Raw genomic sequence first — 26,825 nt, 5'->3', positions numbered from 1 at the left:
TAGACTTAGAGAAAGCGTTTGACAATGTTGACTGGAAAACTCTCTTTCAAATTCTGAAGGTGGCAGGGGTAAAATACAGGGAGCGAAAGGCTATTTACAGTTTATACAGAAACGAGATGGCAGGTATAAGAGTCGAGGGTCATGAAAGGGAAGCAGTGGTTGGGAAGGGAGGGAGACAGGGTTGTAGCCTGTCCCCAATGTTATTCAATCTGTATATTGAGCAAGCAGTAAAGGAAACAAAAGAAAAATTCGGAGTAGGTATTAATTATCCATGGAGAAGTAATAAAAACTTTGAGGTTCGCCGATGACATTGTAATTCTGTCAGAGACAGCAAAGGACTTGGAAGAGCAGTTGAACGGAATGGATAGGGTCTTGAAAGGAGGATATAAGATGAACATCAACAACAGCAAAATGAGGATAATGGAATGTAGTCGAATTAAGTCGGGTGATGCTGAGGGAAGTAGTTTACGAAATGAGACACTTAAAGTAGTAAAGGAGTTTTGCTATTTGGGGAGCAAAATAACTGATGATGGTCGAAGTAGAGAAGATATAAAATGTAGACTGGGAATGGCAAGGAAAGCGTTTCTGAAGAAGAGAAATTTGTTAACATCGAGTATAGATTTAAGTGTCAGGAAGTCGTTTCTGAAAGCATTTGTATGGAGTGTAAGCCATGTATGGAAGTGATACATAGACGATAAATAGTTTGGACAAGAAGAGAATAGAAGCTTTTGAAATGTGGTGCTACAGAAGAATGCTGAAGATTAGATGGGTAGATCACATAACTAATGAGGAGGTATTGAATAGGACTGGGGAGAAGAGAAGTTTGTGGCACAACTTGACTAGAAGACGGGATCGGTTAGTAGGACAGGTTCTGAGACATCAAGGGATCACCAATTTAGTACTGGAGGGCAGCGCGGAGGGTAAAAATCGTAGAGGGAGACCAAGAGATGAATACACTAAGCAGATTCAGAAGGATATAGGTTGCAGTAGTTACTGGGAGATGGAGAAACTTGCGCAGGGTGGAGTAGCATGGAGAGCTGCATCAAACCAGTCTCAGTACTGAAGACCACAACAGCAACAACAATGGTCCGTGGAATGAGAATGACACTGAGGCAGTAGAATCCTACCACGGCGTATTTTGTTCAGTGAATCTCCAAATTTACTTAAAAGCTTTTTGTGAAAGGGACGTCGTCGTTCTACCAACGATTCGCATGTAAAAATCTCTGAGTATCTCCGCAACCGACTGGTACACAGCTTAATCTCTCCTCCGCATTTTTCCTCAGGCCGGTTCAGTCCGGATACGAACCGGTGTCTGCAGCTATTGTACTTTCTGACGACTCTCTCTCTCTCTCTCTCTCTCTCTCTCTCTCTCATAGTAGCACCACGTAAAAGTAAGTTATAACATTGTCTGTAACGGTTTATCCAACGCGAGGTTAAACTTTATTATCGATTCTGTAAACTAATGCTGTGGGACTTCCTTTTTCTATTTTAAAGCGGGGGAAATTTATCTAAGTCGTCGAAGGTTTTCCAAGATTTATTTAGCAATGATAAATAACCTTCCTGTAGCCGTCTACGTCACCAACGAACTCTCACGGACTGGTCGTTCATACATACACATCGTGTTTTGCTTAGCGTGCGCATGCTAATATTATATAAACGATTCTAGGTAGGGAAGCATGGTTTCGAGTAATTGATAATAGACAGGAGTAGTACAATGATACAAGGCTTGTAGTGGATCGTTTTTCGAATCTAGCGTGCGAAAGTAGGAACATGAAGCAGGAGTCTGCAGCCTAAGCGCAGTTTTAGCATCTTTATGAAATGTTTAATCTGCAGCGAAGGTGAATCGTCTCTTACCAACAACCTTCGGACCAGTCTTCTATTATTGCTCAATCTTTCACTCCCGGAATTTAAAACTGCCTCGTCACAGCTCTTCTCTTTACAAGCTGTTATTGAATGCCGTCGAAAACGTACAGTGTTTCATCAAAAAGACATTTCTTTCCATGTCCGAGTAGACGTAAAGGTGAAGGGTATTAATGATACTGGAGAGTACTCTTCTCTTTACATCTTATCACTTGTTTCGATAGTTTGTGAAGTATTTGGTTAATGTGTATTACATGAGACTAGAGTTTGGAAACAGCATTTCTATCAATCCTTCTGGTATACCAATTCAGTACACCCTCAGAAGACCACACTACCTCTTAACGGATGTCTTAATGTATATGAAAAGTAAGGAAGCAATACTCTTCCAATATCTCGACGGTTGCTAAGTATTCTTGAAACGTAACTACATGTGCTCAACCTGTTGTTCGACGGTTCCACGTATTTTTCGCATCTTAATAGTTACATAATTATTCTTCTGGAAATCTGAATAAGACGTTCGATAAATGCTAAATCTTGGCAATTGTAAAGTTCTGAATTTTGGTATGATATCTCGAAGGCTGACGTCAACAACTCGATAAACACCGAAAAACCGATTTATGCAATATTCAAGTGTCGCCACTTATTGTGATAATGAATGTCTCAGAAAACGTCGCAGACAGGGGAAGATAGTGATAGAGCGGTCCTACCGAGGCCATCAGAGATGTTATCTGTGGCACATCTCCAGGCCGACAGATGGCGTACGCTGTTTGGTAAGGCAGTAGCTGTAGCAAGTTATGCGTATGTTCGATGCTGACAGAAAACAAAGTGGGTTACACAGGATGCTTGAAAGTGAAGTGACGAGAAGCAGAAGGCCAGACAGGATACGACCCTGTAGCAGAGGCAGCTGATAGAGCACGGGAGACAGCGAGTAACTGCAGACTTACTGAGTCCTTGCCGCTTACACGGGCAGTAAGCATCTACACACAAAGAACTTGTCAGTGTGGCGTATCTGCGTAATCACTACGTGTGAAGTGCTGCAATATACTCATAGATCGCCATAGTCGCTTACTACTGAGATGTGCAACTGTTCCCGAAATCAGTCTGCTATTTCGACATTTTCGAGGACAGTCTCTTTCACAGATGTCACAAGAATCAAACAAAAAACTCTACGTTTCCACACTGTGCCTGTTGAAGGAACGTAGTGTCAGCTGTTGACTGAATTTACAAACCCTCCGCCAGAAGTACTGCGTATCTTTTTCACAAAGTGTAAATAGACAGACAAGATGAAATGGTACTGCACTTTCCAGTACAAATAAGTAATGCGAGAAATAAAGTCTAGATTTAGAAGTATAGGGTCTTCAAGACATCTTTACTTATTGAATCTACGATCATTTACATAAATCAAGCAAAACAGCTACAGATGTGTTTTTTTGTCTTATTTCTTTATGACTTTCGAAACTTCCTACCTGTATGTTTACAATGTGTAGTGAACAATTAGGAATCAGTCACACAAAAACATGTAGGACGTGACACGGCAAAAATAAAACATTGAATGCACTGCCCGACGAAGAATTTATTTTCGCACATTTTTAAGAGGTACAATGTGGACGTGTTTGTTCGTTATTTTAACACAAACAACGTCACTACATGAATGTGATTACTCCGAGAATACAGCGGTTACTGGCGTCTCGGATCTCGTTAGTAGATGAATGCTATTCTGCGTACAAAATAGTTCTCAGCGCTACAGGGACTTGGGGATGAGAACTACGACCAGCGACCCAACCCCTGAGAGAGAAATCACGCCTGCTACAATTTATAGGTCGAGAAGCCGCGCTGGAGCTCAATACGCAGAGTTCTTTTTCTCTTACCGATATTCGAACTCGAGACGACCCCCTTGCGGTCGAGCGTTATCTTTTACGATGGACTCATAACATTTTGCTGTATCAGAACCACGCAGATAATTGTCAAGAATATTACCTCTAATACACCTGCACAGTCATAGTTCGAGGTGGTGACGCATGGAGACATGTGCGTCCACCTAAACAGATGCTAAACTGCGCGTAGATGTGCAGAAAGACCCGTTACTGCATGATTGGACGATTGCCGAATTTTCACTGGGAGCTGTCAGACCTATTAATACCTGGAAGTATAAGTAAAGAGCAATTTAAAGCGGAACTGCCGCTACAACCTAATCGTACGAGTGGCAGATGCCAGACAGATTCGTTGGAAGAATCCTGAGGAAGTGTAGTCCATTCTCTAAGGAGGTGTCTTACAAAACCCTCGTTTGAACGATACTTGAGTACTGCTCGTTTGTCTCGGATCCGTACCCCATAGGATTGGTAGAGGAAATTTTAAGGTCCAAAGAAGAGCTGCACGTTTCGTTATGGGTCCATTTAGTAAGCGCGAGAGCATCACTGAGATGCGCAACCAACTCCAGTGGCAGACGCTGCAGGACAGGCATTCTGCATCACGGTGTGGTTTTTCTGTTCAAGTTCAGGGAGTTTACTGCGGTGGCCCGGTGTAATGTTGAGCTCTCTCTATACAGCTTTAGCGTTTTCGTGGACTTACTTGTTGAAGAATGCTGGTTCTGCTTTCTTGCAGCGCCGATGTCTTCTGCTAGCACCGGACGAGTCTCCGAAGATTTCACTGCTAGGAAGGGGAAATTTTCACTCTCTCGCTCTCTCTCTTCTTATTTAAAAAATACGCTACTCTTGGAATATCATTCAATGCACCAGAACAAATTTATTTCCACTTTGTACAAAAAAAAAACAACTAAACTTTATGACGTAAGCCCAGACATTACCGGGCACCCAGAATCAGTTAATTACACATTTTGGAACACAATTAATACATAAGCTTTTATCGTGGCTGACTATCCACGTCCAGTCCACGTACGCTCAACAGCAGTTCGACGTCTAATTAACAGTCACTATTTCGAGACTCTCCATTTGTTTTTTAACAATACAAAGCTACATTACTCTTTGCAGCCGGCCACGGAGCTTCCGGGCCGTATTTGCTAATTCTTGGCAGGTCGCGCTGAACACGAATTATCTCCCTTCCAGTTTCGCCTGCACAAACAATAAATGGGTGCAGTATCCCTTGCTCATCCTTACGCCCTGCTTCAAAATAACGCGTGTTCGAAACGGCTGGAACACAAGTGTCTCCAGACTTTCGTAAAATTCCTGGGGCACTACATTACGTTTTTAGACGAGTCAGCCAATATATTCCTTTCTCCTACGTATGCCATGTGAAAAGGCCGTGAAGGAAGGTAAAATTAAAGAGGTTCGGGACGACACGGAGGCTTACCAGCAATCATTCTCCCCAACCAACCATTCACAACATATAGGATTGCCGTAGTTTTTCTGAACCACTTAAGGAGGAAGGTTACCTTGCAAAAGACACCGCCGATTTTCTTCCCTATCAGTGTTCAGTCTAGATTAGTCCGCCGCCTGTGATGAACTGATTGTCATCGGGACGTTCAGGGCGTTAAATCATAATCTTGCTCGTTGCTGCATTACGCATTCGCCTCCTATGTGGCAGGGGAAAGATTTATGAGTAGGTTACCTGTGGCTTACGAAACTGCGAACTCCGCCCCAGTCAAAGTGCGTCAAATGAAACATTTCTCAGTCTTCTGTGTCAAGTCTACAGGCTTCCACCAATTGTGTATTTGTGTGTCTTCCTCAGCAGCACGGAGAAGCCTCACGAAACGAGGCTAAGGCAAAGACCTTCAGAGCAGAGCAGGGCTGGCGTGTTCCACTTTTGCGTGGAGGTCAACTAGTGCAGCGCGGGCGACGGGAGGTAAACAGTATTCCGCTGTTTTCATAGCCAGCCAAGCGGCGTACTGCCCGTTGAAGCGAAATGAAGACCAGGGGGAGGATGCCGGCGCCGTAGTGTTTAGGCAGGGAGGGGAGGTAGCAATGGCGTACGCTCCACCATTCTTACAAGCGGAGCGCTGTCACACACAACACGCCGACGCCCTGCATGGCACAGCTCTCTCATCCGCGCCTTTGTCTAACAGTACTCTTTGTACAGCAGTGGTAGCCAACCTGGAACCTGTCGCGTGCAGGCTGTAGAGGTTTTAAAAACATTTTCATTAGGTTTTCCTAACATTTTGACATACAGTATTTGGTAACTAATCGTGCTTTTAACTTGCCGCAACTCTGTCTTCTAAATTTTAATTTAATAAATCACCATGACAGTGGAACTGGTGTCCGATTAGAAAATTTAACTATAAACAGAGATACGAAAGTGGGCAGAAAGTAAGAAAGGTTGACTGCCCCTGTCGTACACTATCACCGTGACAACATTTATTCATAGCGTAACGCGTGTGAGCGCTGTTTCGCCGCGATCTTAAGAAAGTAGAAAGCTTCAACCAACGGAAGCTTAGATACATCATGGGACGGCTTCATATCAGTCACACCTGTCTTGAGAAGGCGAAGATGAAGATTACAGAAGTCATCGCCATTGGGCACTAACTCATATGGAGTGTGCCTCTCCAGAGGATGAGAAACGACAGACTTCTCAGTGAAGGGAGCGCAGGAAAAGGCCGCATGGCGCTCCACTGAAAATGCTACAGGGAGGTCGCAAGGGTCTAAACATAAACCCGCCACAGCAGAACAAGATCGCACTCGCTGGCGGTAAGCTATCGCAGCTGCTGGTTTACGTTTTGAGCCGGAACGTCGAAAACTAGAGAATGAGAAACGTCAGAGATGTAAAGTTCGACATGCCTAGCCAAGCCCTCCAACCCTCTAATATGTGTCTAATCTATGTGGCCGCATATTTCATGCCACTATTTGTCTGCTAAGCCATCAAAGGCATCTCCGCATGTGAACTGCTATGCAGTAAAGCTAATACAGGAAAAAAAATCAAAACTCAGTTGTAAGTAGGCTGTTTAGGTTTTTTTATTGGTAACGCCACGTAGCGCTCTGTATGAAAATCACTGGCTGTGCTTTGTGCAGTCTGTGGCTGGTTTGCATTGTTGTTTGCTATTGTAGTGTTGGGCAGCCGGATGTGAACAGCGCGTAGCGTTGCGCAGTTGGAGGTGAGCCGCCAGCACTCGTGGATGTGGGGAGACAGATGGCGGAGTTTTGAGAGAGGATGATCTGGACGTGTGTCCATCAGAGAGAGTAAATTTGTAAGACTGGATGTCATGAACTGATATATATATATATATATATATATATATATATATATATATATATATATATATATATACGAGGGTCAGTCAAAAAGTAATGCCTCCTATTTTTTTCTACGTTTAATTGTCAGGAAATTTAAATGCAATTACATAGGTTGAAAACCACAACATTGAGGATCATTTTGTCATTTTTCAATGTAATCTCCGCCCATCTCTACAGTTTTGGTCCATCTTTGAACAAGGGCATGTATCCCAGCACGGTAAAAATCACAGCTCTGCTTCCTAAGCCATTGACGCACGGATGTTTTGACGGCCTCCTCATCTTCAAAATGAATCCCACGATGAGCTTCTTTTAGTGGCCCGAGCAGATGGAAGTCTGATGGTGCCAGGTCAGGGCTGTATGGGGGATGAGGCAAAACTTCCCATCCAATTTTGACAATCTCGTCAGAGGTGTGACGACTGGTGTGTGGTCTTGCATTGTCATGCAAAAGAAGAACATCTGCCATTGATTTTGTTGGGCGAACTCGCTGAAGACGTGCTTTAAGTTTGTTGAGGGTTGCGACGTATTGAACAGAATTTATTGTGCATCCCTGCTCCAAAAAATCAACCAGAATCACACCCTCTGTATCCCAGAAAACTGTTGCCATAACTTTCCCTGCCGATCGCACAGTTTTGAATTTTTTCTTCCTCGGCGAGCTTGTGTGACGCCACTCCATTGACTGCCTCTTTGATTCGGGTTCAAAAAAATGCACCCATGTTTCGTCCCCGGTCACAATTTTTTTCAGAAACTCATCTCCCTCCAAACGGAAGCGCTGCAAGTGTTGGGAGGCTATTGTTTTCCTTGCCTCTTTATTCTGATCGGTTAACATTCTTGGAACCCACCGTGCACAAACTTTTGAGTACCCCAATTGTTTAATAATCGTGATCACACTGCCTTTGCTAAGAGAAATAATGCGACACACTTCATCTGCAGTCACCCGACGATCACCACGAATGATGTCATCAACTTGCTGAATGTTGTGTGGAGTCACTGCACTCACCGGCCTGCCGCTCCGCTTTTCGTCAGTCAACGGTGTTTGCCCTTCAGCTTCCTTACAACGACGAACCCATCGTCTAACAGTGCTGACATCCACTGTCACAACACCATACACCTTCTTCAGTCTTTCATGAATGTGTATGGGCGTTTCACCTTCTGCATTCAAGAATTCAATCACACAACGCTGTCTCAAACGAACATCGATGTCGGCCATCTTACAAACTTCTGCTGTGCTGCCACCTGTTGACACAGAAAGTTACTACTGCAGTGGATTGCAGAAGAAGGTTTGAGGAATGGCGCCAAATTAAAATTTTTCACTTAACTTAATTTCTTTAAGTAGAAAAAAAATGGGAGGCATTACTTTTTGACCGACCGATAATGACTTTTGAACACTATTAAGGTAAATACATTGTTTGTTCTGTATCAAAATCTTTCATTTGCTAACTATGCCTATCAGTAGTTAGAATCTTTTATTCAGCTGGCAGTATTGGTGCACGCTGTGTTGCAGTAGTTCGAGTAACAAAGATTTTTGTGAGGTAAGTGATTCATGAAAGGTATAGGTTATTGTTAGTCAGGACCATTCTTTTGTAGGGATTTTTGAAAGTCAGATTGCATTGCGCTAAAAATATTATGTGTCAGTTTAAGCACAGTCATTTATAATTTTTCTAAGGGGACGTTTCATAAATCCCTACAAGAATGGCCCTGACTGACAATAACCTATATCTTTCATGAATGACTTACCTCAAAAAAATCTTCGTTACTCGAACTACTGCAATACAGCGAGCGCCACTACTGCCAGCTAAATAAAAGATTCAAACTACTGAAGGCACTAACTACTGATAGGCATAGTTAGCAAATAAAAGATTTTGATAGAGAACAAACAATGTCTTTACCTTAATAGTGTTCAAAAGTCATTATATATATATATACACTCCTGGAAATGGAAAAAAGAACACATTGACACCGGTGTGTCAGACCCACCATACTTCCTCCGGATACTGCGAGAGGGCTGTACAAGCAATGATCACACGCACGGCACAGCGGACACACCAGGAACCGCGGTGTTGGCCGTCGAATGGCGCTAGCTGCGCAGCATTTGTGCACCGCCGCCGTCAGTGTCAGCCAGTTTGCCGTGGCATACGGAGCTCCATCGCAGTCTTTAACACTGGTAGCATGCCGCGACAGCGTGGACGTGAACCGTATGTGCAGTTGACGGACTTTGAGCGAGGGCGTATAGTGGGCATGCGGGAGGCCGGGTGGACGTACCGCCGAATTGCTCAACACGTGGGGCGTGAGGTCTCCACAGTACATCGATGTTGTCGCCAGTGGTCGGCGGAAGGTTCACGTGCCCGTCGACCTGGGACCGGACCGCAGCGACGCACGGATGCACGTCAAGACCGTAGGATCCTACGCAGTGCCGTAGGGGACCGCACCGCCACTTCCCAGCAAATTAGGGACACTGTTGCTCCTGGGGTATCGGCGAGGACCATTCGCAACCGTCTCCATGAAGCTGGGCTACGGTCCCGCACACCGTTAGGCCGTCTTCCGCTCACGCCCCAACATCGTGCAGCCCGCCTCCAGTGGTGTCGCGACAGGCGTGAATGGAGGGACGAATGGAGACGTGTCGTCTTCAGCGATGAGAGTCGCTTCTGCCTTGGTGCCAGTGATGGTCGTATGCGTGTTTGGCGCCGTGCAGGTGAGCGCCACAATCAGGATTGCATACGACCGAGGCACACAGGGCCAACACCCGGCATCATGGTGTGGGGAGCGATCTCCTACACTGGCCGTACACCACTGGTGACCGTCGAGGGGACACTGAGTAGTGCACGGTACATCCAAACCGTCATCGAATCCATCGTTCTACCATTCCTAGACCGGCACGGGAACTTGCTGTTCCAACAGGACAATGCACGTCCGCATGTATCCCGTGCCACCCAACGTGCTCTAGAAGGTGTAAGTCAACTACCCTGGCCAGCAAGATCTCCGGATCTGTCCCCCATTGAGCATGTTTGGGACTGGATGAAGCGTCGTCTCACGCGGTCTGCACGTCCAGCACGAACGCTGGTCCAACTGAGGCGCCAGGTGGAAATGGCATGGCAAGCCGTTCCACAGGACTACATCCAGCATCTCTACGATCGTCTCCATGGGAGAATAGCAGCCTGCATTGCTGCGAAAGGTGGATATACACTGTACTAGTGCCGACATTGTGCATGCTCTGTTGCCTGTGTCTATGTGCCTGTGGTCTGTCAGTGTGATCATGTGATGTATCTGACCCCAGGAATGTGTCAATAAAGTTTCCCCTTCCTGGGACAATGAATTCACGGTGTTCTTATTTCAATTTCCAGGAGTGTATATATATATATATATATATATATATATATATATATATATATATATATATATATATATCAGTTCATGATATATATATCAGTTCATGATATCCAGTATTAAAAATTTACTCTCTCTGATGGACACACGTCCAGATCATCCGCTCCCAAAACTCTGCCATCTCTCTCCGCGCATCCACCACTGCTGGCGGCTCACCTCCAACTGCGCAATGCTACGCGCTGTTCACATCCAACTGCCCAATACTACAATAGCAAAAATTCCAACAATGCAAACCAGCCACAGACTGCACACAGTGATTTTCATACAGAGCGCTACGTGGCGTTACCACCATAAAAACCTAAACAGCCTACTTACATTATAATGCACTAAGAAATGAAAAGGACGCGAGGCGTAATGCAGATTGGTTACAAATTTATGTCCATACAGATAGCGTCAGAAAACGCAGAATTGTAAATTGTGGCCACCGACGGAAGAATGTGTGACGCTGCAGTGCAGTTCACCGTCGGCTGGCGAGGACAGTAAACAGGGGCATGTCGACACTCTGGCATAAAGTCTTTGCGAATTTCATTCCGTCTACTGAATTGCACAATAAACATGTCCCGCAGACACGATCGTGAACTACATACGCAGATGTCAACAATTGACAGAGGACGTGTAGTTGGGCTCAAATAAGCCGGTTGGACTAATCGGCGAATCGCTCGACATTTGACTACTCGACATTTGACTAGGAGTAACGCCACTATTCGACGATATTGCCAGGAATGAGTAAACCATGGGCGAACACATCGTAAAAAAGAAGCGATAGATCTTAAGAAAGGCAGAAAGTGAGGAACGAGCAGTCGGCAGAGAGGCACTCGCAGCCCGAGATCCATCGTTATCATCGATCCGACGTGCAACGGTGCTTCAGTGACCACAACGACCAGTAGCAGATGGTGTCGGGCACATTCGGCCTGGAATCTCATTGACTGGAATAGAATTACCTTCAGTGATGAGTCCCACTTCTAACTGACCCCTGACGACCGGCGAAGGTGTGCCTGGAGACTCGACAAGGAGCGGTGTGAAACCAACCCGCCCGACTACCAGGAGTGATGGTCTGGCGTGCCATAACAAGACCCCTGTGGCTATCACCCGCGGCGCCCTTACAACAAAGCGCCACGTCGTCGATATTTTACGTCCGGTTGCCCTTCACGCCAAGCATCACAAGCTTACGTTTCCGCCCCCGCCCCCACACGGCGAAAGTTTCTACTGTTTGCCTTCGTGCTTGCGAAACCCTATCTTGACCAACAAAGTCGCCATATCTCTCACCATCTGACAACGTTTGGAGCATTATGGGCAAGGCCAGCCAAACCAGCCCGGGATTTTAACGATCTAACGCGGCGATTGGAAAGATGTTGGCACGGTTTTCCTCAGGAAGACAGCCAACCAACTCTATCAAATGGTTCAAATGGCTCTGAGCAGTATGGGACTTAACATCTGTGGTCATCAGTCCCCTAGAACTTAGAACTATTTAAACCTAACTAACCTAAGGACATCACACACATCCATGCCCGAGGCAGGATTCGAACCTGCGACCGTAGCGGTCACGCAGTTCCAGACTGAAACGCCTAGTGCCGCACGGCCACACCGGCCGGCCCAACTCTATCCATTAGTGCCAAGCTGAATAACTGCTTCCATAATTGACAGAGATGGACCAGTGCGTTATTGACTTGTTGAGTTCGTGAAGCTTTTTCTCTTGAACAAATCATCCAATTTTTTACGAAATTGTGATCATTTCCAGAATGAGATTTTCACTCTGCAGCGGAGTGTGCGCTGATATGAAACTTCCTGGCAGATTAAAACTGTGTACCGGACCGAGACTCGAACTCGGGACCTCTGCTTTTCGCGGGCAAGTGCTCTACCATCTGAGCTACCGAAGCACGACTCACGCCCCGTCCTCACAGCTTCACTTCTGCCAGTACCTCGTCTCCTACCTTCCAAACTTTACAGAAGCTCTCCTACGAACCTTGCAGGACTAGCACTCCTGAAAGAAAGGATATTGCAGAGACATGGCTTAGCCACAGCCTGGGGGATGTTTCCGGAATTAAATTCTCACTCTGCAGCGGAGTGTGCGCTGATATGAAACTTCGTGGCAGATTAAAACAGTGTGCCGGACCGAGATGGTAGAGAACTTGCCCGAAAAAGGCAAAGGTCCCGAGTTCGAATCTCGGTCCGGCACACAGATTTAATCTGCCAAGAAGTTTTGTAATCATTTGTTTGTCTGTACATGTACATCACATCTGCCGGTTTCCGTCCTATTCGGATAATTACTTGGTGGTACGTCGTTTTTTTATAGTGTACAAAAAATAGTTTTTCACTGCACCACTGCAGACACAACTTGCTAACTCCATCCTACTATGGCCCTTATTCTCCCTTCAGTCCGTTCGAAAAGCTGACACCAGGCCCGTAGACATGCTACTGTGGCGCATGCGTGTGTCCGCGCCCTCCCTTCGACCCGTCCCGAAGACTGAGTCTACGGTTCGTTTTGTCGAGTAGTGACGAGGAACGCGGTGACACCTCACAGCTGCCACTGCTCAGGCGCGCACAGTCGGGGCAGACTCTTCCACAGCTGAGGCGTCAGGTCGCGGCCTGGGGTCGGACCGCCCTCTAGGCGCTGCTCTCTCCTCTCGCTATTCGCGCCCCGCAGCCCGGCTCGGCCACTTGCAGCTCCCCTGCCCGTAATGAGGCCTATATATAGCGCCTATCGAACCAGCGCCCTGGCACCGGCTCCTCCACTTGTTCCTCGGCGCCTCGGGGTGGCGCCGAAGGCGGCGAACAGACGCATCGATCGTCTGCTAACACCAAAGGAAAAGAAAAGAAAGTGAATCGATAGTCGACTTGTGAACGTGTTGTTCCGAGGCCAGCACTGCTAAGGAGTACACACTGGTGTGCAAAACGTAGGACGAAAGTGACTTCCGATTGATGTGTTACTGGCAAGTAACATACCTCGAAGAAATTTAGGCCAAACATAGAAAGAACTACTGCAATACAGCACTGAAGTTAAGTGAAAGAAATAGACAATGAGACAAGCAGAATGACACTCATGCGAATGTTAATTTCATCTTTAAGTTTTGCACACCAGTGTAGTTTAGATGTACACGATCATCTAATAAGATTGTGTAATTCGAAACCGCTAATCTTTAATTAATAACTAGTTTGTTAAATAAAGTTACTACGAAGTCTAACATCTCAGATTCCCAGATGGTAGAAAATGGTTCAAATGGCTCTGAGCACTATGGGACTTGACTGCTGAGGTCATCAGTCCCCTAGAACTTAAACCTACTTAAACCTAACTAACCTAAGGACATCACACACATCCATGCCCGAGGCAGGATTGGAACCTGCGACCGTAGCGGTAGCACGGTTCCAGACTGTAGCGCCTTGAACTGCTCGGCCACAGAGGCCGGCGCACCATTACAGAGGAAGGTTGTAGGCACATTTGAGCGAAATTTAAACCTACGCGTCGCAGTGGGAGACAGTTACGGGGTTTCGAAAATGTGATACTTTAATTCTGTTGTGTGGCCATATTGTCCGTGGTTGCTTCACAATTCTTGAGGGTATTTTTGTTCTTTCGTTGCAGCTACAAAAATGCGTTTTTTTTTACCAGACGCGTTTCACTTTATTCAGGTAAAGTATCATCAGTGGTCCGAAAATAAGTTATTCGCATTTTCATTTGCTTTAAGATCGATAACAGTTCGTTTACAATATGTTGGTTTGTACTTAATGGTGTTTTCTGCTTGATTCCTCGCTTACGTCGGGAAAAGCCTACTAGCATATCGTTGATGTTGATCATCATAAGTACAAACCAACATATTGTTGACGAACTGTTTTCGATCTTAAAGTAAATCAAAATGTAAATAACTTAATTACAGACCATTTATGATGATTTACCTCAATAAAGCGAAATGCGTGAGGTGAGAATAACACGAATTTTTGTAGTTGCAACGACAGAACAAAAATATCCTCAAGGATAACATATTTTTTGTCGAGCAAATGTTTAGTTTTATGCAACATAATATCTCTTTGATGACTCTTGTCTGTTTGCCTGTGTTAAATGACTGTTCGCTATATTGTTTCTTTCTCGTTTATTGTGCCTCTGTTGTCTTTACAGTCCTTAATCTTCAAACATCGATTGTACAGTTTTACTGGTAAATGATCTCGATGCGCGGTAGGACACACACGCACCAGTAATTTAAAGCCTCTCGAGCTCGTGTAGCTTCCTTGTTAGAATATTCTGTCTGCCGATGACGATGAACGAGAAGTGAATCACTGTTTGGAGGTATTCCGCATTCTGCATTAACGGCGGCAAATTTAGTTAGGCAGGCCCGGCTATCGGCCAGAGGATCTTCCGCACAGACACGCGCCACGCATTCTCACGCAACATGACGCTATAGTGTATGCATCGCGTGTCACCGGCGGCGCCGTTTCGCATCGACCGCGGTAATGAACAGCACAGTGTTAGCGCAGTTATCCGTCAGGCCGCAGGGAGGGTCCCAATTCACACGGCGTTAGCGCACTAAGGCAGTGGCGGTGACAAACACTCCAGAGACTTCTCGCGCTGTTTTGCGGCTGACAGCTCAGAAGTCGCCCATGTTGTCCGAGTAAGTCGAAAGAAGTGATGAAGAGAGAAGAAAAACGGAGAACCCTTTAGCTACACTGCGACGAGGGCAGGAAATGACTTGACCTTTTGACCTCTACCTTTAGACGGTGTTCCAAAAAATAACACTTGTGTTGTGTAACGTTCCAGTTTGGAATCATACGTTCCAGTACTGAAAGTATTCCCGGCAAGCTATCCACTACGAACGAGGCCTCTTCCATATTTAAGGAAGCGACGTTGTTTTTCTCGTTCTCTCCTTCAACAGTGTACCTCAAGCGGGCAATAAGAATGCCTATATACGCCTCTCTCGTAACTTAAGCGCAACAGGAGATGCGACAGCCCCCCCCCCCCCCCCACTGTTATCGGCAGTGCGGTGTACCTCCCTACCCGCGTAGCTGGTAGTAAACGAAATATGTTTATAGTAAAATATAAAAAGAAAACATCTTGCTACACTCACGGACTAGGAGGTCAATCTGCACCAGGCTTAAAGAACACCATAGAAGCTGGAGATGGAAGCCTGATTCAGCCTTTGCAGAACATTACCTTAACAAAAACCTCAAATACATGATAGATTTAGACGTCTTACACGTAAAGGAAAAGGAGGCGAAACTCAGCCAAGTAGAAATTCTTGAAATTAAAAAAACAGGTGTGGGGACATCCACACCTATTATTAAATGAGCAATCCCAATTCAATATGATATCACAATTCCTAGAGAGAAGTAAAACTTCGGTCTCAGTCCATGAGCAGATAAAAAGTTCGCCGGCCGGAGCGGCCGAGCGGTTCTAGGCGCTACAGTCTGCAACCGCGTGACCACTACGGTCGCCGGTTCGAATCCTGCCTCGGGCATGGATGTGTGTGATGTCCTTAGGTTGGTTAGGTTTAAGTAGTTCTAAGTTCTAGGGGACTGATGACCTCAGCAGTTAAGTCTCAAGTTCAAGGCTGACGCCTAACTTTATTCCTAGGTATATTTAGTGATTTTAGTGTATTTGATGAATTGTGAAATTTCGTATGTGATTTGTCAAAAAATGATCATTGAGCCGGCCGGAGTGGCCGAGCGGTTCTAGGCGCTACAGTCTGGAACCGTGCGACCGTTACGGTCGCAGGTTCGAATCCTGCCTCGGGCATGGATGTTAGTGATGTCCTTAGGTTAGTTAGGTTTAAGTAGTTCTAAGTTCTAGGGGACTGATGACCTCAGCAGTTAAGTCCCATAGTGCTCAGAGCCATTTAAAATTTTTTAAATGATCATTGAACTAATTTTACATTAAGCCAAGGAGAGATACATTAAGAAGTTGAGATGTACATTTTGGCCGGTCGGAGTGGTCGTGCGGTTCTGGGCGCTACAGTCTGGAGCCGAGCGACTGCTACGGTTGCAGGTTCGAATCCTGCCTCGGGCATGGATGTGTGTGATGTCCTTAGGTTAGTTAGGTTTAAGTAGTTCTAAGTTCTAGGGGACTGATGACCTCAGAAGTTAAGTCCCATAGTACTCGGAGCCATTTTTTTTTTGTTCATTTTGCCTCATCCTGTTTATCTTCGCTTTGTCGCCTTTGGAATTAACAATGTGCTTGAAAATGAGCTTATAGCCCGAAACCTGAGTTGTGCAGTAACCATAATAAAATTTATGAAACAAAGTGAAATGCAGTGTTTGTTCAGTTAATTTACAGTGTTTCACCATGAACCCACAGTTGATTCAATTAAAATGAAAACATTTCGTTCAAAAGTCGGTCATTGTGTTATGCTAAGGCAGTTGCCAAGTCTATGTGAGATATTGAAAAGATCAGTAGCTGCAGGTCACCTACGTTCTCCAAAACCTGTTGTTACCTTTGGAAGATTACGCGCTATACGGGATTCATCGCTACGCAGCGTTCATGGCCAACTGCTTGATCTCAGGTTAACGTCGCTGGCCCTTACAATGGAAATCGCAGGTTCTGTTCCAGCTTCGGGCTTGGTGTGGGTTTCAAATTTACAGTTAGTGTAGTAACCTGCTGCTTATCGTTCATTTGTGTTTCTCATGCTTCTGTAATGTGACAATATTTTTGAAAAGGGGTTCTAACATAGAATTATAGTGTTTCCGGACTCATGTCTGATGGCAACTAATAGACATGGACTCTTTGATGGAAGTCGTCGTTGAAACTGGCATCAGTGACTTGAGGCGCCTTGTAGCAACAGTGGATTACGACAGTACAAAAGGAGGAACTAAAACACGTGGAAAGATTTACATGCTTAATAAGCTAGAGTGTGTGTGAAATCTTACGGGACTGAACTGCTAAGGTCATCAGTCCCTAAGCTTACACACTACTTAACCTAAAGTATCCTAGGGACAAACACACACACCCATGCCCGAGGTAGGACTCGGACCTCCGCCAGGACCAGCCCCACAGTCCATGACTGCAGCGACTGAGACCGCTCGGCTAATCCCGCGCGGCAATAAGCTAGATGAAGATGCAGTAGTGTCGTATGTCAAGTATGAAAACTGAAACGCTTAGGTTCTGTTGACATTTGTATCATTGGCGTTAGGCTGTGGTCCAAGGCGTAATTCTGTGCCTAACAATTTGTCTTACAATTCTGGCGACGTCATCAAAGACTTTAACGACTCACAAAGCAGCTGCTAACTCAAGCTAGCTCGGCAAGTCGAACTGTTTACATGTATCCACGCAACGGCCGGTTCGTGACGTCATCAGAGTACTGCAGTCGCGCCGACGTATGCTATGGAGGTTGTAGTGGGGAAGAGTTAGCGCTGTTTGTTTTATTTAGAACTAGGGCCCACATCGTACCTAATTTCAGTCGTTCTTCTTTCTTGCTGAATTTTGCTTTTGTGTTCTTGTATTTCTATGGCCTCTACGTACACTCTAGCTTAGTAATTATTAGATCTTACTAAAACAACAGTGTCAGAGAAACGAATTTGGTGGTTTCCCAGTTCTAGTGCATTATCTGCTGCTGCTGATTTATCCGTCTTGCCCAAGGACAACTGCTGCTCAGTTCCTTACAGCGTGGGTATATGCTTCTTTTTATAGTTCTTGGACACAAGTGCGAACGATTTTATACACTGCCCCCGTAGCAGGTGGTGGGCGTCGGTTCTTTGCAGTATTCAAATATTCGCGCACCTCTTTTGTTAGTTTAAACACTATATCATCCCGTGTTTTTCGAATATTTTGTTGATGCGATCCGTGACAGTTCTTACAAATTGAAGGAAAACTTTTCCTTTCGTTGGGTATTTTTCATCGGGAGCTCTAGACCTTTTAGGATACAACGCCTAATTTATCTTTTTATCAGGGTAGCCGTTCCGTCTGAAGGCCGATCTTAAGTAATGGAGCTCGTCCTCCAAGTACTGTGCCTCGCGGATTCTTTCATCGCGGTCCACCAATGTGTTTTCTATTTGGGATGATAAGGCCGCATGCTAACGCGCACTTCTATCCGAGCGGGTCGCTGAACACTAAATGTTAAAGTGATTCGGTGCCATTTATATGTAGAGTGTTGTATCTTGACGATAATGTACATAGGAACGTATGTTTTTCGGTCGGTGCTTCAGTCTAGTGACTGATATTAGAATTATATGAAGGTATGCGTATTAGAGACAGCCGCAAGCAGTTTTGTTATTTTTCACTGATTTTGTTGTTGTTAGACGTGAGGTTGTGTCTTGTGGAGCATTTAAAATATTTTGGGCTGAACACATGTAGGTGTCGTATAAAGTATTAAAGCAATTTCGAATATCGTGTTAATTCTTCAGGTACAGAATCTAAGAGCAAGAAAAATTCTGTACGATTTTAAAGCTAGTTCTATTACTTATAAATTATAGAGTGCAGCAATCAGATTTTATTACACAAATCCAGATTTCGGCTAGTAGCTAGCCATTCTCAATGCACTATTTTCTATTGTCAATGCATGTAAGTCCCTGTTGTTCGGGCGTCAGTCACAGTTCTTTGAATACTATTATTCAAAGTATTATATTATATATATATTATAATTTTTCTATTTTGTACCGTCCACAGCTCCACTAGCTTTCTCCAAATGGTAAAATGACAATATCTAAAATCAAATAGCAACAGTGAACTACAAATTAAAGATGACAATGGATAAATAAACGCATAGCACCGGGAATACCAAAATGCGAAACAAAAACGCTACGAACTTATGCAGCAGCGTAATACAACTACATCAGGTTACCTTCCATTCGGAAAGTGGGTGCACCCAGCGACTGTTTTGTGACTTATAAGTTATAGAGTGCAGCAATCAGTCGTCCTTTTTTAGATTTTTTTACGCAAATCCAGATTTCGGCTAGTAGCTAGCCATTCTCAATGCACTATTTTCTATTGTAAATTCATGTAAGTCCCTGTCGTTCGGGCGTCAGTCACAGTTCTTTGAATACTATTATTCAAAGTATTATATTAGATATATTATAATAGTATTCAAAGAACTGTGACTGACGCCCGAACGACAGGGACTTACATGAATTTACAATAGAAAATAGTGCATTGAGAATGGCTAGCTACTAGCCGAAATCTGGATTTGCGTAAAAAAATCTAAAAAAGGACGACTGATTGCTGCACTCTATAACTTATAAGTCACAAAACAGTCGCTGGGTGCACCCACTTTCCGAATGGAAGGTAACCTGATGTAGTTGTATTACGCTGCTGCATAAGTTCGTAGCGTTTTTGTTTCGCATTTTGGTATTCCGTGTGCTATGCGTATATTTATCCATTGCCATTTTTAATTTGTAGTTCACTGTTGCTTTTTGATTTTACATATTGTCATTTTGCCATTTGGAGAAAACTAGTGGAGCTGTGGACGGTACAAAATAGAGTGGCAAGTGAAAGAATCGGAATATTTTCGACATATTCTTCTGTTTGAGTTCAATAGAGGGCTGACAGCAGGGGGGGGGGGGGGGGGCAGCCAGAAACATTTGCACCGTATATAGGGATAATGACCTTGGACAGAGGACGTCAAGAAAATGCTGTTCTCGTTTTAAGGAGGCTCTTTTTGACTTTAGTGACTCTCCAAGTTTAGGAAGACCTTCAGGATTTGATGAAGATGGTTTAAACACATTAATTCACAATGATACACGTTAGTGTACTCGAGAACTGGCAAATGTGATGAACTGTGATCATTTCATCATCGTACGACATTTGCATGCAGTTGGCAAGGTTCAAAAATTGGGTGTATGGGTACAACATTCTCTAAGCCAGAAGCACAAAAATCACCCTGTGGCGATATGTACATCTCTGCTTGCTCGTCGTCTATTGGCTCGTGAACAACACCGGCCATGCCTATCCCGTATCGTTACTGGTGACGAGAAATGGAGCCTTTATGCCAACATGACTGAAAGAAAGGAAAGGTCGAACCCAAACAAAGCAGCAACTCCCAGTACAAAGACAGGTGCACATCCACAAAAGAGAGTATTATTCATATGGTGCAACAACGACGGTGTGGTGTACTAAGAATTGCTTGCCCGAGGTGTAATCATCACTGCTGACATTTATTATCAACAAATGAGACATCTTTCAGACACAGTTTAAGAACAACGACCAGGAAGACTCCGTGAAGTGATGGAACTCCACGATAACGCCCGCTCGCATACTGCTATACTAACAAAAAACGGTATACAGGAGTTGGGTTGGGAAGTCATTCCTCACCCCCCTTATTAGTCTAATTTTCACTTTTACGGTCTCTATCAAACAATGTTCAAGGAACATACTTTCCGGAAGAAAATGCGCTCCCAACATGGCACGACGAATTCTTCGCCACAAAACCACGTGATAACTATAGTGGCGGAATCGAAAAGTTACCCCAGTGTTGGGAGACTGTTGTAAATAGTGAAGGACAATATATTATTGATTACTAAAATCTCTGTTATGTGTATCTGGTGTTTTTATTAAGCTTACGGAAAAACGCTACGAGCTTACGCACCAATCTAATATAATTTATATACTTATATGGATATATTTCTGGCAATATCGGCCATGACCATCCTCTTCTGTGCGGATGCACACACATTACCCGAACTCTTACGGGACTTGGTAAGAATGTCTTCCACGAGTAATGAGTGTTTCGGGTAGGGACACTACGAATGTAGTGTGTGGACATATAATGTGAGAATGTGGGTCTCGCAGGAGGCGTGCACGAGATAGTCCCTGCAGTCGCACTATCTTCTGTGCCCTCGGTGGCTCAGATGGATAGAGCGTCCGCCATGTACACAGAAGATCCTAGGTTCGAGTCCCGGTCGGCGCACCCATTTTCACCTGTACCCGTCGATATATGTCAACTCCCGTCAGCAGCTGAACGTTTTAATATAGAATTCTAATTTCAATCTAATATTACGTGTGAACGGTTAAGCCATGCTTCGTCGTTCGTGCACCATGTTGTACCTTGAAAGGGAAGAAGGTCTTTTACCATGCAGCATGTGATATTTACAAATGAGGTGACTTTGTTGAATGTGCAGGGTAACAATTACTGCACTGCATGAAATAAAATCGTCGTAACTTCTGAACGGTTTGCGTCATGACGTTGAAACTCCACGGCTGGCCGCTGGGCGTGATGGAAATTAGTATGCGCAGTATGGTTTGGTTTAGCAACGAAGCCCACTTTAGCCGGCCGAAGTGGCCGCCCTGTTCTAGGCGCTACAGTCTGCAGCGGAGCGACTGCTACGATCCCAGGTTCGAATCCTGCCTCGGGCATGGATGTGTGTGATGTCCTTACGTTAGGTTAGGTTTAAGTAGTTCTAAGTTCTAGGCGACTGATGACCTCAGAAGTTAAGTCGCATAGTGCTCAGAGCCATTTTGAAGCCCATTTTCATTTGGATGGGTTCGTCAATAAGCAAAATTGGCGCATTTGGGGGAGTGAGAATCAGCATTTCGCGATCGAGAAGTCTCTTCACCCTCAACAGGTGACTACGGTGTGCAATGTCCAGTCACGGGAAAATCGATGCGATATTCCTTGACGGCACGATGACTACCGAACGGTGCGTGAAGGTTTTGGAAGATGATTTCATCCCCGTTATCCAAAGTGATCGTGATTTCGACAAGATGTCGTTCGTGCAAGACTGAGTTCGATCCCATCGAAGCACGAGAGTATTTGGTGTCCTGGAGGAGCACTTTGGGCGCCGCATTCTAGCTCTGGGGCACCCAGGGGCCACTGTCATCGATCTCGATTGGTCGGCATGTTCTCCGGATCTGAACAGATGCGACTCCTTTTCGTGGAGTTATATTAAAGACAAGGTGTACAGCAATAACCTCAAAACCAATGCTGAGCTGAAAATGCCATTCAGAGGTCCTCGACAGCATCCATGTTCTGTCACTTCAGCGGGTCACGCATAATTTCGCTATTCGTCTGCGCCACATAATCAATGATGGCAGGCATATCGAAAATGCCATAACCTAAATCCGAACATATGTAGTGACCAGAATGAGATTTTCACTCTGCAGCGGAGTGTGCGCTGATATGAAACTTCCTGGCAGATTAAAACTGTGTGCCCGACCGAGACTCGAACTCGCGACCTTTGCCTTTCGCCGGCAAGTGCTCTACCAACTGAGCTACCGAAGCACGACTCACGCTCGGTACTCACAGCTTTACTTCTGCCAGTATCTCGTCTCCTACCTTCCAAACTTTACAGAAGCTCTCCTGCGAACCTTGCAGAACTAGCACTCCTGAAAGAAAGGATATAGCGGAGACATGGCTTAGCCACAGCCTGGGGGATGTTTCCAGAATGAGATTTTCACTCTGCAGCGGAGTGTGCGCTGATATGAAACTTCCTGACAGATTAAAACTGTGTGCCCGACCGAGACTCGAACTCGGGACCTTTGCCTTTCGCGGGCAAGTGCTCTGCCATCTGAGCTACCGAAGCACGACTCACGCCCGGTACTCACAGCTTTACTTCTGCCAGTATCTCGTCTCCTACCTTCCAAACTTTACAGAAGCTCTCCTGCGAACCTTGCAGAACTAGCACTCCTGAAAGAAAGGATATAGCGGAGACATGGCTTAGCCACAGCCTGGGGGATGTTTCCAGAATGAGATTTTCACTCTGCAGCGGAGTGTGCGCTGATATGAAACTTCCTGGCAGATTAAAACTGTGTGCCCGACCGAGACTCGAACTCGGGACCTTTGCCTTTCGCGGGCAAGTGCTCTGCCATCTGAGCTACCGAAGCACGACTCACGCCCGGTACTCACAGCTTTACTTCTGCCAGTACCTCGTCTCCTACCTTCCAAACTTCACAGAAGCAAAGGTCCCGAGTTCGAGTCTCGGTCGGGCACACAGTTTTAATCTGCCAGGAAGTTTCATATGTAGTGACGTTTACATGTTGAATCAAGAGTGTGCATGCCGTAGTTTGTAACTAATTGAGGTGTTTTTTCATATAGTTCAATAAATGTCACCCTGTATTAACACTTTTAGCTGCGTTGAATGGAGAGAATGTGTCCGTTTTCTGATAGCGTGTCGTTTGTCCGCGTGCTGTTGCAGAAGTGGCACCGCGAGAACAGCCTGCTGCCGCCGCAGCTGCAGCGGGAGCCGCCCCCGCGGCCCGACCAGCCGCCCACCACGAGCCAGTGGAACCACCTAGCCTGGGAGGCCGTCCAGGTGAGTCAGCGCAGCCGCCACTGACAGTCACCGCGAAAGGAAACAAGCTGCCATCTCCAACTCGCCGTAATCCTCTGACAGTTCCCATCTAAACGGCTTTGTGAGAGCCTGCGGTCTTGAAACAGTGGGTTTGTTTGTAAATAACTTTTCTGCTACCAGTCACGATTTTCTTTAATTCTTATTTTACACGGCACGTTTCGGGAAATGATTCTCATTTTCAAGTGCGTTTCCTCTTTGTATTATACCATTTTTACTTAATGTTTTGGATGTGTAAGGTTTTGTTTCGTTTTGTCGACTTTACTGCAATAAACAAAAAACGCGCAATTTTTAGTTACTTATCGATTCTTACATGAAAGGGAAGCAGTGGTTGGGAAGGGAGTGAGACAGGGTTGTAGCCTCTCCCCGATGCTATTCAATCTGTATATTGAGCAAGCAGTAAGGGAAACAAAAGAAAAATTCGGAGTAGGTACTAAAATCCATGGAGAAGAAATAAAGACTTTGAGGTTCGCCGATGACATTGTAATTCTGTCAGAGACAGCAAAGGACTCGGAAGAGCAGTTGAACGGAATGGACAGTGTTTTGAAGGGAGGATATAAGATGAACATCAACAAAAGCAAAATGAGGATAGTGGAATGTAGTCGAATTAAGTCGGGTGATGCTTCGGGAATTAGATTAGGAAATGAGACACTTAAAGTAGTAAAGGAGTTTTGCTATTTGGGGAGCAAAATAACTGATGATGGTCGAAGTAGAGTGGATGTAAAATGTAGACTGGCAACGGCAAGGAAAGCGTTTCTGAAGAAGAGAAATTTGTTAACATCGAGTATAGATTTAAGTGTCAGGAAATCGTTTCTGAAAGCAGCACAACTTGACTAGAAGAAGGGATTGGTTGGTAGGACATGTTCTGAGGCATCAAGGGATCACCAATTTAGTACTGGAGGGCAGCTTGGAGGGTAAAAATCGTAGAGGGAGACCAGTAGATGAATACACTAAGCAGATTCAGAAGGTTGTAGGCTGCAGTAGGTACTGGGAGATGAAGAGGCTTGCACAGGATAGAGTAGCATGGAGAGCTGCATCAAACCAGTCTCAGGACTGAAGACCACAACAACAACAACAACAACATATGTAGTTAGCAACGAAATTTGGAAGATCTTGTACTTACAGTTTCCTCACGGTCCATTTGTGCAGACTCTCACACGTGTTAATCATTGCACACAATTTTCGGTGCACACTATACATCGAGAATAATTTACGTAAACAGTTTCACACATATTTTTAGATGTAGCTGACAAAGATAATATTACAGGTCTTCCACAGAGTATAATACGCTTTTGAACAGTGTAGTTGTGATCCATATTCAGACTCTGGAATATACATAGTAACATGGAAGCAGTATTCCATGTTCTACCTAGGACAAACCGGCCGAAATTTCAACACCAGGTACACAGAGCACATTGAAGCCTGCACACGCCATGGACACATAACATCAGCGATAGACACATACATACAAACATACATATATAATATAGGACTCTCATTTGAAAAGTAGAGAAAAATGTCAAAGTACTCCACCGACTAAATAAAGGGCACAAAATGGATTTGTTAGAAGAACAAGAGATACATACACATTACAGAAAATATAAATGTAAAATATTAAACGAAAAACTGGAAAGTGAACCAGTGAATTTCTCCAGACGCTTCGACAATATAACTAAATAAAAATAGTACTACATAGAAATAGGCACCACTGTAAAATAGAAGTAAGAAAATTTTCATCCATGTTGTTAAGATAAATACGTTCTGCTCAAAAGCGTATCACAATCTTTGGAAGACCTGCAACATCATCTGTGTCAACTACGTCTAAAATAATCTTCGTAACTGCTTGTTTATGTAAGTTATTCTCAATGTACACTGTGCACGAAAAGTTGTGTGTGATATTCAACATGAGTGAGACGGTGCAAAAGTGGACCATAAGAAAAGTGTAAGCACATGTTTTTCCAAATCTCGCCACTAACTACATATAAAAATCGATAACTAAGTAAAAATTGCCCTTTTTTTATATTTTGCAATAAAGTCAACAAAACAAAACAGAACTCAGACATCGAAAACATTACGTAAAAATGGCATAGTACAAAGAGAAAACGCACTTGAAAATAGGAATCATTTCCCAAAACGCATCGTGTAAAATAAGAATAAAAGAAAATCGTGGCTGGTAGCAGAAAAGTTATTTACAAACAAACTCGCCGTAATTAGAACTGGGCGAGTTAAGTCGATGAAAAGTCGACGGATTACATAAGATATTATTCTCTCACAATAAGTGCCTTGGCTTCGTATTTTGGAGAATCAACATCTGGAGTATTTCAAATGGAGTATTTTGATTCGGACTGGGCAATAAAACTTTTTTTGTTTAATCAACGTCTCTGAACAGTCAAAGGGACTGTGCCTGTGATACAGTATCCACAGTCAACGTCCATGTTCAGGAGTTCTGGGTTTCGCGATACAGTAACGAAAAGAAAAGCGGAAGAAGGAAGGAACATTAGGGTTTAACGTCCCGTCGACAAGGCGACCATGAGACACAGAGCACAGGCTCGGATTGCGTCAAGGATGGGGAAGGAAATCGGCTGTGCCTTTTCCAAGGAACCATCCCAGCATTTGCCTGGAGCAATTTAGGAAAGTGATATGAAACCTCAATCTGGACAACCAGACGTGAATTTGAACCGTCGTCCTCTGCAATACAGGTCCCCTGTGCCAACCAATGCACCACCTCGCTGAGTTCGGGTAAACGACAGTGTCATAAATAAAGACTCGACCAAAGCAGAATAAGTGCAACCACATGCTGCCAGAAGGCAATCTTATAAAACAAAAAAGGAGATAAAAATGTAGCATTGTCGGCAATCTTGCTTATTATGATACTGAAAGTCTAAAATGAAGAACATCTGTCACCTGGAAACTACGTTTCAGTCCCCTGACAACCTTTTCATCAGTATTACCTAAAAATAAAATTTTCTTTTCTGTCTTCCACATGTTTCCTGAAGCAGGAAAGTCTTGGGCAGTATTTGTAGTTTCGTTTTCTCCCTCCTTATTTATTCTCTTTATCCTACAACTGGAATAGGTAGTAGGTTCTCTAAAGCTCTCCAGAAATCTTTCTAATGGGATTTTTGCTTCCTCGTTTGCCTCTCACAAGATGAATTTAATGGCATTCCATACAATCACACATGCCTGATTATGAAGAACTTCCCCTGCACCTAA

General features: G+C 44.5%; 1 protein-coding gene across 1 annotated transcript in view; it reads left to right on the top strand.

Annotated features, from left to right (window-relative positions):
• Positions 1-26,825, top strand: part of LOC124799186 (zinc finger protein 574-like) — a 272,342-nt gene that overhangs the window by 92,716 nt on the left and 152,801 nt on the right. Inside the window, exon 4 of the mRNA XM_047262722.1 lies at positions 23,463-23,579. Coding sequence (XP_047118678.1) covers positions 23,463-23,579 — 117 coding nt within the window. The remainder of the gene's footprint in view (positions 1-23,462; positions 23,580-26,825) is intronic.

Source organism: Schistocerca piceifrons, chromosome 5 (assembly GCF_021461385.2).
Source record: "Schistocerca piceifrons isolate TAMUIC-IGC-003096 chromosome 5, iqSchPice1.1, whole genome shotgun sequence".
Lineage (NCBI taxonomy): Eukaryota > Metazoa > Arthropoda > Insecta > Orthoptera > Acrididae > Schistocerca > Schistocerca piceifrons.
This window is presented reverse-complemented; position numbering and strand designations above follow the sequence as displayed.